This window comes from Pongo pygmaeus, chromosome 14 (genome assembly GCF_028885625.2).
Source record: "Pongo pygmaeus isolate AG05252 chromosome 14, NHGRI_mPonPyg2-v2.0_pri, whole genome shotgun sequence".
NCBI lineage: Eukaryota > Metazoa > Chordata > Mammalia > Primates > Hominidae > Pongo > Pongo pygmaeus.
In genome coordinates this window covers 112,743,950-112,758,823 of record NC_072387.2, presented here as the reverse complement: position 1 = coordinate 112,758,823, position 14,874 = coordinate 112,743,950, and the positions used below count along the sequence as shown (strand labels likewise).

Genomic DNA, 14,874 nt, shown 5'->3' with positions numbered 1-14,874 from the left:
AAACAATACAAAAATTAGCCAGGCATGGTGGTGGGCGCCTGTAGTCCCACCTACTCGGGAGGCTGAGGCAGGAGAATGGCGCGAACCCAGGAGGCGGAGCTTGCAGTGAGCCGAGATCGCACCACTGCACTCCAGCCTGGGCAACAGAGCAAGACTCCGTCTCAAAAAAAAATTAATTAAGTAATTTAATTTAATTAAAGATTAGCCAGGTGCAGTAGCATGAACCTGTAGTCCTAGCTACTTGGGAGGCTAAGGGGAAAGGATTGCTTGAGCCTAGGAGTTCAAGGCTGCAGTAAGCCATAATCACAGCCACTGCATTCCAGCCTAGTGGATGGAATGAGACCCTCATCTCTAAAAAATAAATAATAAAATTTTTAAAAGTTCAAAAGAAAAATAATATTTTGTGACATGTGAAAATTATGTGATATTCAAATTTCAGGTTCATCAGTAAGGTTTTCCCAGGACACCACCATATCCATTTGTTTACATGTTGTCTATGGCTGCCTTCAAGATCCAAGCAGCTGCATCAAGTAGCTGTGACTGCCCCAGAACCATGTGTCTCTCAAAGCCAAGAATATTTACTATCAAGCCTTTTATGTAAAAACATTTGCCAACTACTGCTCCTCTAGGTTAATGATTTTCAGTACCGACACATCCAGGTGGTTATACAAGATGACTCCCTTTGTGGGCACAGAAACAAAATATTAGAACATTTGTTTATAGTGATCCTCATATTTTAAACAGAAATTATGCTTTACTAGTATTTATTCTGTGGATTGAGTGTGGATGCTGTCTACACTATACAACCCTACATCCAAAGGTCCCAGGTCACACATGTGCTATCCTGAGAGAGAGGCAGGAACTCCACATGGTGGTACTGGCTCAGGTTGCTAATTACTGTGCCTTGACACCCCTTACCCTTTCACTCGCTTTCGCTGAACTGCTATGTATTCAGTTTATAGGGTGCAAAATGTCATTGGCAGACATTTTATAAAACTTTCAATGAACACAACTGACAGAATCATTATTATACCTTCTAATAACTGGAGAATGACCGTGAAAATCTCTTGGACCAGAAAAAGGTTTGGCACATCCTGTGGAAGTAAACATTCAAGAACTATAAAAGACAATGCCAAATTATGCATTTTCTTTTCATGGCACACGAAGATACCTCAAATAAGATCCAGAAGAAACAAGAGACAGCAAAATCAGATATATACACATTTCCTACATTACATCAAATATGGAGGAAAAAGTTTCAATAGATTTAAAAAATAAAAGGGTTTGAAAATATGAGTAAGGAATGAGGTTATTTTTAAAAACTGATTTTTAAAAGAACTACATATTTTAGAATAAAAATGATTGAAAACCTCTTTTTAAAAACTCAAACTCAATAGGCAGTATAAAAAGCAAACTAGACACAGCTAAAGAGAAAATTGCCAAACAGGATAATATATCCTTTCTTAGTTTTTCATTGCCTGATCACTTACTGAGAGTAGTGTGGTGACAATCTCACTAGAAACAGAAATAAATAGCAACACAGCATTTAAAGCTGTGTTTTCCAGAGGGATAGACAGGCCCCATGTGAATGCATAGAATTTAGTCAGTAGGAATAAATGCTAGCACTTACTGAGTCCTTACTCTGTAACACAGCATGCTAAGTACATTACAAATATGTCTCCTTTTATCCTCACACTGACCCTATACAAATATAGAAAGATAAAAGGCTCAGCAAGTGACTTGTTCAAGGTCACAAAACTAGTATGTGTAGAAAGCAACATGTAATCTCCAAGCCCGCCTCCAAGTAACCAACTTGATATATCCAATATAGGTCAACAGAAATATATCTGCCTTTGTGCTCAGTCTTTTACCTTGGTAAACCATATACCCTCTATTGATAACAATTCTCTTCCTGATTAATCCTTGAGTCCTCTTCTCAAACAGGCCTGGACCTTAGACTTCTGTGTCCAGTTTTAGCACGAATCCTGCTAAGTCAGTTTAGAGAAAACCCACAACCCTTAATATCTAATCAAGTTCCTCACGGGCCTCCCCTGCCAACTCTTGATATCTCAGCCCTTGACCTGCCTTTAGCAAGAAGTCTGTTAGGCCAGTTTAGCAAGAATCCCCATACCCTTGTATGTATGTAGTAATTTCCCACCCCCAAACCCCTCGCTGTGTCCCTTGGCTATAAAGTCCCAGTTGTCTTTGTTGTCTTTGCTGTATTCAGAGTTGAGCCTGATTTCTCATTCCTACTACAGTAGGCCTTTCACAAGTCTTAAATAAAGTCTTCTCACCCTTTTAACAAGTGTCAGAATAATTTTTTCTTTAACAATGTATTACAGTTTTCTGATTTATACAGTCAAAAGATTGTAACAATTTTAAAAATGGAAATTGCTAAATAGTACAAATTATTTAATTAGCACATAACTAAAATAATCCTTGACATCAACTCCATTAATATTTCTGTTATAAACAAGACTATTTTATAGCAGAACTTTGTCACTTCAACAGTCTATTTTCCTGCCATTATATGTTACCACACAGGTCTAACATCAAATATTCTCAAATCCTTACATTCCTTCTTAGGAAGAAAAACTGCTAACTCCATGCTGCTTCCTTAGAGTTTTACTAGCATGTGCATGTACATGCGCACATACATACACACACAAACACACACACACACACACCATGGACCCAAACAATACAATGTGTTAGAGTAGTGTTTGTGATATACCTTAAAGTTCTAAAGGTTCTACATAAAAAGGTTAGAAGAGGTAAAATATTAAACTGCATATTAAAAAGTGCCCTTCAGATTACGTGCAAGTAACAGACTGTGTTGAGGGTTTACATAATGTCCCAGGAAGCTAAACAGCCAGACTTTGAGATGAACTCTAAGCCATGTGTGTGTATGTATGTGTGTGTGTGCATGTGTGTATGTGTGTGTATAAATCTTCTATATGTTTACCTACCAGTTTCTCCCGCTGTTTTGTTCTTCCCATGAGGCTTATATAGAACATAAGAGCATCCTTTTACATGGAAGTGGTCATTAATTTGTCTAAACCACCTGAAAATAACAAGAAGATTTGCTCATGACAACAATTCTACAAAAAGATGGCATTATTCCAATTCTAAAGAAATTCAGGCATAGCCCAAAGTTGGTATACCTACGACAGGTTGAAGCCCAGCAGCTGGATACATGGTTTACTATCAACACACATCTACATCATTATTATTTTGCAAAACTAGAAACACGGTATTGCCTCTAAGAGGGTCTTCATACCTCATAAGTGTTGTATTTCCCGTGAAAGGACCAAACCTAATATCTTCAAATGGAGGTTGAAAGCCCAGAATATGTAAAGCTTCTTCTTGGGTAATAGGTGGAAGACTACAAAAGAAACATTGATTGCCTTTCATTTTTCAATTCCAGTCATATGCAAATACAGCCTATCTCAATGTTAATATGTTTGTCTGATTTGCAAATAATATTAGTAATATTTTTCATTATTTTATTTTATTTGTTTTTTTAGAGACAGGGTCTCACTCTGTGGCCCAGGCTGGAGTGCAGTGGCGTGATCATACCTCACTGCAGCCTTAAACTCCTGGGCTCAAGTGATCCTCTTGCCTCAGTCTCCTAAGAGGCTAGAAATGCAAGTACATGCCATTGTGTCTGGCTAGTTGTTTTTATTTTTTTACTTTGTAGAGATGGGGTCTTGCTTTGTTGCCCAGGCTGGTCTCAAACTCCTTGGCTTCAAGCAATACTCCTGCCTTGGCCTTCCAAAGTACTGACATTACAAGTGTGAGCCACTGTACCCAGCCCATTTTTATTTCACTGAAAATAATACATGTATATATTTTAAGCTAAAAGACTTACACTAAAATACAGCAGGGTTTTGTTAAATTTATAAAAAATCTATTCTTAATTTTTTTCTGTTATAGAAAAAGCAACATCAAATTACTTTGGAGTTTGGGGATACTGATAAATTGACATACTTACTTTCCAGCTCCCATTGTGCTGTATAAGAAATTCCAACAAGAAATTAATGAGGAGATGCCACAAGAAGTCTTATACTGTGGTCGGCTTATGCAGTACCTGAGAAAACAAAAGACTGTTTTCTTCACTTGAACGAATACAAAATATGCATGCTAGAAATAGAAAACTCATGGCAATTAAAGGTGTTAATATAATGAAAACTTTGATCCCCTAAGTCAATGTAAAATCTTCCATATTCACTTATTAATCATGTCATAAATATAAAATAACAATAAATCACCTGCTTTAATAAAAATAGCTAAGTATGACTAACTACCAGTTAAAGTGGATGTTATCCAAACCAATGGGAAAAAAAGTAATGATATATCACCTATTAAAAGTTTGGTGTAAACTCCTGGTTGAACTGCTTACATGATTATTTGCAACTTCAGAAATACAGGAGAAACAAACCATTGCCCCCACGTGTCAACTTCTCAGAGAGATTCTTCAACCCAAACTAAAATTCATCCATTTATTACCCACTGTGTTCATCTAAAATCCTTGGACAAGAAGCCACGAAGCAGTGCTTCTCCTGTCACAGAGAATTTTAAAAGTGAAATACAAAATCCTTTCATGGCAGGATTCAGCGGCGCTAAGCAATCCAGACAATTTTCCGAACCGTCATGATTCAAGAGAAGAAACTGGGGCAAATGTGAACAGAACGAGAAAGAGACAGACTATTTATTAATTCTGTCTTAAGAAGAAATACATTTGCTTTCTTTTTTTTTTTTTTTTTTTTTTTTTTGAGATGGAGTCACTCCATTGCCCAGGCTGGAGTGCAGTGGAGCAATGTCGGCTCGCTGCAACCTCCACCTCCCGGGTTCAAGCAATTCTCCTGCCTCAGCCTCCCGAGTAGCTGGGACGACAGGCATGCTCCACCACAACCAGCTAATTTTTGTATTTTTAGTAGAGACAGGGTTTCACTATGTTGGCAAGGATGGTCTCAATCTCTTGACCTTGTGATCCTCTCACCTCGGCCTCCCAAAGTGCTGGATTACAGACGTGAGCCACTGCACCTGGCCAAATGCGAAGCTAGTCAAGCGTGGTTGTGGGGGGAGACAATGTTAAATCAGCTTACCAATAACCCACAACACTCGTTGGCCTTCAAATGATCTTCTCCTAACTGCCTTCCAAAGAAGGTGCTAAGAAGTAGCCACAATGAAACAAAGAAACAAGACCTACCATCACTAAGAGCAACTTTAGTGTGGTCTGAAAATTAATTACAAAATGAAAAATTAGACATATGCATGTGTACATATATGCATTTGTATATGTATATATAACTATGCATATTGGCACACATACAAGTTAACCATGACCCTTAAATCTTTTTTTTTTAAGTTCCAGGGTACACATGCAGGATGTGCAGCTTTATTACATAGATAAATGTGTGTCATGGTGGTTTGCTGCATCTATCGACCCATTACCTAGGTATTACACTCCGTGTGCATTAGCTGTTTTTCCTGATACTCTCCTGTCCCCGGTTCCCACCCCCCGACAGGGCCCAGTGTGTGTTGTTCCCTCCCTACGTCCATGTGTTCACATTGTTCGGCTCTAACTTACAAGTGAGAACATGTGCCATGAGCCCCAAATCTGTAGACTCAACTACACAAAATGACACACAAAAGCTAATAACTATCACTTAACATACTAAGTGCTGTCTTCAACACCTCATTGTCAAATCTGTTGAGTCCTCCCTCAGTTTTGCTTTGTTCTTTAATTGTGGTAAAAACATACAACATCAAATTTATCATGTACACTATTTTTAAGTGTCAACTTAAAAATATTTGCATATAGTAGTGTCAACTATATTTGCATATAGTAGTGTCAACTATATGCAAATTGTTAGGCAACAGAACTTTTTCATCTTGCAAAAATGAAACTCTTTGCCCACTGAACAACACAACTCCCTTTTACCCCTTTCCCCCATCCCTGGAAACATATGAGCAATTTACTAATGTCCTTATTCAAGTAATCTGCCCTAGTTGTTTAAATATGAGTGTGAACTCCAACCTAAGAGATCTTTGTGGACAAGTGATTATTAACAGTTCTGTCATCATAAGCTATATGGCCCATGCTGATAAAACACAAGCAACTCATTCATTTACTGATTTTTTTTTTTCTGCTGTGAATATTTTTGCCACAGTTCAATTTGGGAATTATTTTACAAGTCCAATACTAACAGTGTTTTATATTTTACAACATTTATCTTTACATATATTTACTAACAAAGTATTACATGCATGTATATATTTTTTCTCATAACACTAAATTTGGCCTGAAAGAATTTTTAAAAAGGAGAGGGAAAGGGGAATTTCTGTTAAGATTTTTCATACTTTTTCATGAATCTAAACTTGTTTCCTAGTCTTGTTTATGACCAGGTTAAAATGTTTACCAACATTCTACTATCTTCTATGGGACTTTCCATTCTAAGCTAATCTTGTAATATTCTCAGTGGAAAACAGGCTTATAGTCCTGGTGATGTTTTCCCCTCAGGGCATTTCTCCCATCTATCCTTCCTAGTCCTAGCCTTCATGGCCTCACATGTTATACTATTAACATGTAGTTATACAGATTTGTTGTTGAAACAAAGCTTAAATCTAAGTGATTAGAAGCACAAACGAGCAAAGCCTTCTTTTCAAAGAAACTAAAATGAATGTTTCTGACTTTAATGTCTCTTCTCCATTATTCCTTACATACTAACTATTCCAAATTTATCTTTATAAAAGTTGCTTTGTTAAGAAATCGTCCATGGCTTATCTTTAACTCAGAAAAAAAAATCTAAATATTGAGCCTGATATCTAAAAAACAGATCATAACACGTATTATACGCAAACAGCATGAATGTTGAGTCTGACTCTTCGGCTTCAACACAAGATCTTCTACTTATTAGCTACGTGACATTGGCAGGTTTCTTGGCTTCTCTGAGCCTCACTTTAGACAAGCTACTCTACGCCTCATTACCCACATTCCAGAGACACTTTGCTGTAACTCTTTCAAAGACCCTTCACCCCTCCAACCCTTCATATTTCCTCCCTTAAGACCCAGGACCTTAGTAAAGCATTTTGGTGATCATTACCTCCTTTCATGGTTAATTAGTGATTCATACCCATCACATGACAAACTGCCTAAGATATTTAACATTTTTCTGTTTAGTCCCCTCACCTCAACTGGATTGTAAACCTTGGGAAAACAAAGACCATGTTGTGTGCATCTCTGTTTCTCAGCCCACAGCAAAGGGTCCAATATTTATTAAATAAGTGATAAAAATATATTTCTAAAATGTCATACAAAGGAATTTTAAAAACCCAAATCAGGGTCAGTAATATATAAAAGTTGTCATGAATTAAACTTGTTTTCATTAAACTAGGAACTGTATTTTAAGATAATCAAATAGCCCCAGTTGATCAATGAAAGCTACAGAAGAAGGCTGGGTAATAAAAGTAAAAAAAAAAAAAAATGGAATTTTGAAATATAACCATTTTGCAACAAATATTCAGACAAGGATCATCAATGGGTTTGGGTTGTCAATACATTTGGCTAAAACCATAAGGTAAAAAGTTGATGGAACCTGGCTATTACCTAATGCCACTCTGTCACCCTACTGATTACTTGAGGGTAGCAGAGGAGAAAGAAAGAACTCGTCAATGTAGAATACAGCTGTCACCACCTTAACCCAGTAATCACTTAGAATTGCTAATACTGGATAATCAGATACCATGTGCCTTCTGATGTGAAACGTTTGAAGTATGAGGGCCCACTTAAGCAGTGTTCTTGCATAAAATGCTGTACTGGAATTTAATCAAGTCTTTATATTCAACTTCCAGTTTACAGGAAATATTGAGGTTAGATGAATAATTTACGAAACTAAAAGGAAAAAACAAATCTGGAATGTAGGACATTCTACAAAATATCTGGCCAAGTCTCTTCAATAAGTCAATCTTTACTATTCTCATTTGTCGATTAAAATAATAGAATTTTTAAAAGACAAGGGGGAAAGTGGGGTGGAGACTGCCCTAGATTGAGAGAATTACGGGTCATGACAAGCAAACATGTGGTTCACAACTGGGTCCCACTTTGAACAAACAGATGTGAAGACCTTTTCAGAAAAATCTGGGAAACGTGAATTTAGCCTGGGAATTAGACACTAAGGAAATATTGTTAATCTTATCAGGTGTGACAAAAGTATTGTGGTTAAGTAGAAAAAAGTCATTTTTTAGAGATGCATACTTAGGTAACTTGAGATGAAATATAATAAAAATCAGTCACTTACTTGAAAATTCTTCAGCAATGAAAAGCTAAGTATGTAACTACATCAAAAGGTTAATCATTGTTAAATCTACATGGCAGTTATGTGGAGTCACACAGATGACTCTAATGATCAGCTGAGTTTGGGAAAGACCAGCATAACTCATTATTAATCTACTTCAAACATTTGTGGTAGACTTTAAATATTCAGAAATCCTGGTAATAATTTTAGAAATAAAAATATTTTTATGATACATATAATGTATTAATTTGTAAACTGCTACGTTATTGCCAACATATATTACATATTTCAAAAATGAAAAAAATAAAAACTGATAACGTCACCATCGTCTGAGGTCTAATACTTTCCGCTGTTTAATATCTTCAAGAGGAGAATGCTGAGGACATTCCTTCTGATATCTTCCCTTTTTATCTGAAGTTTTTCTCTTGGAAAATTGTTTCTTTGCATTGCCTAAAATACAAGAGTATAAAATAAGCAAAATGCTTAAGATGAAGTAAACTGAAACGACAAAAATTAATTATGCACCAAAATTAAGAAGTAACTGTCTTAATAATTCTGCTGAGAAAGTGCAAATAAAAAATAATAACAAATAAATAACTGCCACAGGTTCTAAAAATGATATTTGCAAACACAATGAAGTAACACATGTATTTTCAATAATAGTCCCCTACCTTAAAGAGAAAGAGAAAATAAAAAACAAATTTAAACAACCATGAATCCTATTTCGTGTCAGGTTCTTATACTCCAATTCCAGAGCTAGTCACTTAGCTGGTGAAACAGTCAATCACCAAATCTTTAGCCACATCCAGAAAATCAAATTATCGACAGTAAAAAAATTTAACTAGACTACTTTCCAGAAAACGAAGGCTTTCTATAAAACAATAAAACCAAATAATGCAACTTTGTTAAGAAAGTAAAAGCACTGCATCCATTAATGTGATAATGTGATGTTTAAAAATATCTCTGGACCTACAGAGATGACAGAATGAATGAAGAATGATGCACACATGTACATTACTAAAATGCAAGTTTAGCACAGAAACTAGAATGAAAAGCAAGCCTCCTGTGTGCATGTATGCATGTATGTATGCATGTACACACACCCACTCATACATGCACACACATACAAACATTCTCCAAAAAGCCCCCCAAGACAACAGTGGTTACTACTGGGGAAGGGAGAATTGGGAGCTAGACAAAAGGGAGCCAAAAGTAAGAGTGAGAATTTGTACTTTTTAATTTTTTTAATTTTTGAGAGTACATAGTAGATGTACATGCTTATGGGGTACATGAGATGTTTTGATACAAGCATGCAATGTGAAATAACCACATCATGGAGAATGGGGTATCCATCCCTATACTTTTTATTTTTTATACATTTTATTTCTAAATTGTTAGTGAAGTATCTAGTAAAAAATTATATAAAGTAAAATATCAATAAATAACATCCAAGCCTCATTTCATTAAAATACTATTAAGATTTCAGATAGCTATGCTCAAATACTTTAATCTTTCACACATATTCTATTTTATAACAGTTCTGTTATAAAAATTAACTGAAGGCTAGTATTTCATTTTTATGAGTCATTCATAAATTATAAAATAGATTATATACATATATGCCTAGTAAGCAAACATGGAAAGAGATCGGTTTTATTCCTTCAAGATACTCTACACGGAAACCATTTGACACCTACAAACAGCTGGAACTCAGGAACTATTATTACCAGGGAATTTCTGTAAAAATGTAATAATAATGAAGACTATAAAGTCAAGAAACAATGTTTCACCTTCCTTTTAATTATTCTTTTTGTTTGTTTGCTTGTTTTGAGACAAGGTCTTGCTCTGTTGCCTGGACAAGAGTGCAGTGATGCAACCTCCACTCATTGCAACCTCTGCCTCCGGGGCTCAAGCAATCCTCCTACGTCAGCCTCAGGAGTACCTGGGATCACAAGTGCATGCAACCATGCCCAGCTAATTTTTGTATTTTTAATAAAGTCGGGGTCTCGCTATGTCGCCCAGGTTGGTCTCAAACTCCTGAGCTCAAGCAATCCACCTGCCTCGGCCTCACAAAATGCTGGGATTACAAGTGTGAGCCACCATGCTCGACCCTTTTAATTATTTTTTCTAAGTTCTTACAGAGAACACACTTTTCACAGAGGTGAACATCACTGGCAAAGGTGAGCAATTGTGCCAAATCTCATTGTGCCAAATTTCCTTGACTGGTAAAATGACTCTTAAAGAGTCAGATAACAGAGAATGAGTTTCTAACATTTCTTGAGATATCTTCACTGCCTAATAATGACTTAATTCCCTAAGTAGTTTTCCCAGCCACTTAAAATTTTAAGGCTAATGAAACATGGAAATGTGTGACCTTGACAGGCTCTGCAAACAGTCTGTACTCACACTTTCCTCTAGAGTTCCATGACCTTGCCCCCTATTCTCTTTTTGTTGAATCTAGGATTGCCCCTGGGATCGATGAGCATATACGGTCCAAATGAGCATACTTCATAAAATCCCCGCACTGCCACAGAAACAGCTGGTCCCACAGGCAAAAGTTCATTCGATTTGAGGGAAAGAAGCCATATCAAAGTGAAAGCTCCGTTTGAGATGGGAACATAGAAGAGCAACACCTGCACCTTCTGCCTCCCATCACATCAGCTTCAACAACCTTCGCCCACTGCTCCTTCTCATTACCGAGTTCCTTCTTCCGTTCCTCATCCTACCCACAGCACACACACACAGCCTCAACACCAACACACACACACAGACACACACACAGACACATACACACACAAATATATGTATTCACCACACTGACTTTTAGAAAAAGGTATGAGAAGAGCAAACAAAAGCAGAAAATCCACTGTCTTTTTTTACTGGAAGAACCAAAGGACAGAGTCCTGTGCAATCACCATCACTGAAAGTGAGGTGAGAGGGAACCCAGAAAGAAGACAGCCACAGAGAAGAGGGGCCCCAAATTCTGTGTATAAATTTGGCCCAAATCTTGGACTGACCCCCGGACCATGTATGCAAGGAGCAAATCCAAGCAACACAGCTAAAAGAACTGAACTGAGATGGTTGGAGCTGTACCAAGGAGACAGAATTTACAGTTTTAGTTCAATCAAATTAACTGCCTCCCAAAACCAAAAAAAAATCAACACTTTGAAGGAATATACCAGAGTTGCCATAACATAATAGTCCCACTATCTAGGATACAATGCAAAGTTATAGAACATGTAAGGGAAGTGAAAAATATGACTCATTCTCAAGAAAAAAGATAAGGCCTACTCTGAGATTAGCCAGATTTTGAAATTGCAGATAAGAAATTAAAGTAGATATTATAACTATGCATTATGACATAGATAGAATGCTCTTGTAATAAATGAAAAATATAGCAAATCTCAGATGAGAAATAGAAGCTATAAAAATGTAAATTCTAGAACTAAAATAAATAGATGGAAAAATATATACCATGCAAATATAATCAAAATAAAGCTGAGGAGCTTTATTAACACCAAACAAAGTAACTTTCAGAACAAGAAATACTTCCAGGAATAACGAAATATATTTCATAATGATAAAAGGGTCAATTCAGGAAGAAGGCATAAATCTCATAAATGTATGTGAACTTAATAACAGAGCTTCAAATTACATTTTTTAAAAAATTAACAGAATTAAGTGCAGTGTAGGAGGCACCAGGAATCTGTCTCCCCACCTAGACAACTGCACTGGCAGAATCTGTCTGATGTAATTATTTTGGAATTCCAGAGTCTATTCAAAGGATTGCAACTTTCAGAGGAAGTCCTGAACAGTAAATGCAAATTTTGGTCAATTTCAGCACATAGCAAGGTACAACCACCTATCCCCAAGTCCAAGAAACTGTGCATATGTTACTGGAGAAGCTTCAGGCAGTTTGTGGGAACCATGGTGGGCAAAAAGGTTCATGTCCTATGAAAATTGGAAATCTGTGTTCTGATTGCTGACTGCTGCTTCTGATCTTGAAAGCACAGATACAGGCGGGCAGCCATTGTTGCAACTCTCCCTCCAATGTTGCAAGCCCCTCCCACTACAACTGAAGCAACTTCCAGAGGACTTAAGGGACCAGCACCTTTGGTGTGGTTTTTTTGTTCTGTTTTTTTTCTCTACATTTTCTGTTTGGGGAGCCAGACATTTCAAAAACAGTATATTCAAAAGCAATCACTTATACAGGGAAATGCAGAAAATCACTGTACACACTCAGAGAAAGGCAGGGGCTTTTCCCTGAAAAGCCCTTAAATGTATACCTCAGGTTGATTACCAGCATAGAAACAGCCTATAGCAATCAAAAAACAAAAACTAAAATCAACAAACTCTGGGAAAGAGGGGTATTGATTTCCAGAGTTACTACATTATTAAATAATATTTGAATGTCTAGTTTCCAACAACAACAAAAAAATCACAAGAAACATAATAAGGCCCATTCAAAGAAACAAAAAAATATATAAACCAACAGAAACCATCTCTGGAAAGACCAAATGGCAGACTTGCTAGACAAGGACTTTAAAACCACTATCTTAAAGATGCCAAAAGAACTAACGAAAGATGTATGTATGAAGAACGTGGAAATATCAATGAAGAGATAGAAAACTTAAAACCAAAAATAAATTCTTGGGCTGAAAAATGTAATAACTGAAATGAAAAACTCACTAGAGTGATTCAAAGGCAGTTGTGAGCAGGCAGAAAAATTAGTGACCTTGAAGATGGGAAAACTGAAATAACTGAGTATGAGGAACAGAAAGAAAAAGGTCTGAAGAAAAGTAAACAGACCTTAAAGGACCTGGGGACACCATCAAGTGGACAAACCTATACATTGCAGAAGTTCCAGAAGGAGAAGACACTGAAAAGGGGTAGAGAGATTATCCAAACAAATAATGGCTAAAAACTTCCCAAATTTGATTTTAAAAACATGAATATAAACATCCAAGAAACTCAACAAATTCCAAGTAGGATGAACTTAGAAAGACCCACACCAACATACATTATAATAAAATTGCAAGGCCGGGCACGGTGGCTCACGCCTGTAATCCCAGCACTTTGGGAGGCTGAGGCAGGCAGATGACCTGAGGTCAGGAGTTCGAGACCAGCCTGACCAACATGGAGAAACTCCATCTCTACTAAAAATACAAAATTAGCCAGGCATGGTGGCGCATGCCTGTAATCCCAGCTACTTGGGAGGCTGAGGCAGGAGAATTGCTTGAACCCAGAAGGTGGAAGTTGTGGTGAGCCAAGATCGTGCCATTGCACACCAACCTGGGCAACAAGAACAAAACTCCGTCTCAAATAAAATAAAAAATTTAAAAATTGCAAAAAGACAAAGACTCTTAAAAGCAACACAAGAGAAGCAACTCATCACATACAATGGACTGTTAATAAGAATATCAACAGATTTCTCATCAGAAACTTTGGAAGCCAGAAGGAAGTGGGCTGATATATTGAAAGTGCTGAAATAAAAAAAAAAATCAAACAAGAATTCTAAATCCAGTAAAACTGTCCTTCAAAAGTGAAGAAGAAATTCAGACATTCCCAGACAAACAAAAACTGAAGGAGTTTATTACCACTAGACTTGCCCTGTAAGGAATGCTAAAAGGATTCCTGCTGGTTGAAATGAAAGGACATTAGCTAGTACCTCAAAGCCATAGGAAGAAATAAATTTACCTCAGTGAAGGTAATACATGAACAATTATAAAAGCCAGTGTTATTTTGTTAGTTTGCAACTCCAGTTTTTGTATTCTATATGATTTATGAGACTAATACATTTTTTAAAAATTATTATTAGTTTAAAAGCTAGTAGGCCAGGAGCAGTGGCTCATGCATGTATTCCCAGCACTTTGGAAGGCCAAGGCAGGAGGATTGCTTGAGCCCAGGAGTTCAAGACCAGCCCTGGCAACATAGTGAGACTCTATCTCTACAAAAAAATTTAAAAAATTAGCCAGGCGTGGTGATGTGCACCTGTAGTCCCAGCTACTCAGGAGGCTGAAGTGGGAGGATTGCTTAAGCCTGGGAGATCAAGGCTGCAGTAAGCCATGGTCGTGCCACTGCACTCCAGTCTGGGCAAGAGAGCAAGACCCTATTTCAAAATAAAAAATAAAAATAAAAAAGCTATTATTATAACTTTGGTTTGTAACTCCACATTTTGTTTTCCACATTATTTAAGAGATTAATACATAAAAATTATTAGTTTGTTTTCAGACACACAATATATAAATATGTAATTTTATAACATCAATAACTGAAAGTGGGTGGGGATGAAGCAGTATAGGAACAGAGTTTTTATATATAAATAACAAGCAGTAAAATGACAAAAGTCTCTCCTTATCAGTGATTACTTTAAATGTAAATGGATTAAATTCTCCACTCAAAACCCAGAGATCGGCAGAATGGATTTTTTAAAAATACGTTTTTGTATACGTGGGTTCACACACAAAAATAGAAACAAAAATTAGCTAACTATATGCTGTCTCTGAAACACTCACTTTAGATCTAGAGATACAAATAGGCTGAAAGTAAAAGGATGGAAATAAGTATTCCAAAG

At 36.7% G+C, this 14,874-nt stretch overlaps 1 protein-coding gene across 41 annotated transcripts in view; it reads right to left on the bottom strand.

Moving 5' to 3' along the window:
• BIVM (basic, immunoglobulin-like variable motif containing) overlaps nucleotides 1-14,874 on the bottom strand; it is a 43,008-nt gene that overhangs the window by 16,872 nt on the left and 11,262 nt on the right. For all 41 annotated transcript variants that reach the window (XM_063651120.1, XM_063651129.1, XM_063651126.1 and 38 more), the window contains 4 exons: nucleotides 8,624-8,750; nucleotides 3,995-4,090; nucleotides 3,281-3,385; nucleotides 2,970-3,064 (listed from right to left, as the gene is read on the bottom strand). In XM_063651120.1, coding sequence (XP_063507190.1) covers nucleotides 2,970-3,064; nucleotides 3,281-3,385; nucleotides 3,995-4,090; nucleotides 8,624-8,750 — 423 coding nt within the window. The remainder of the gene's footprint in view (nucleotides 1-2,969; nucleotides 3,065-3,280; nucleotides 3,386-3,994; nucleotides 4,091-8,623; nucleotides 8,751-14,874) is intronic.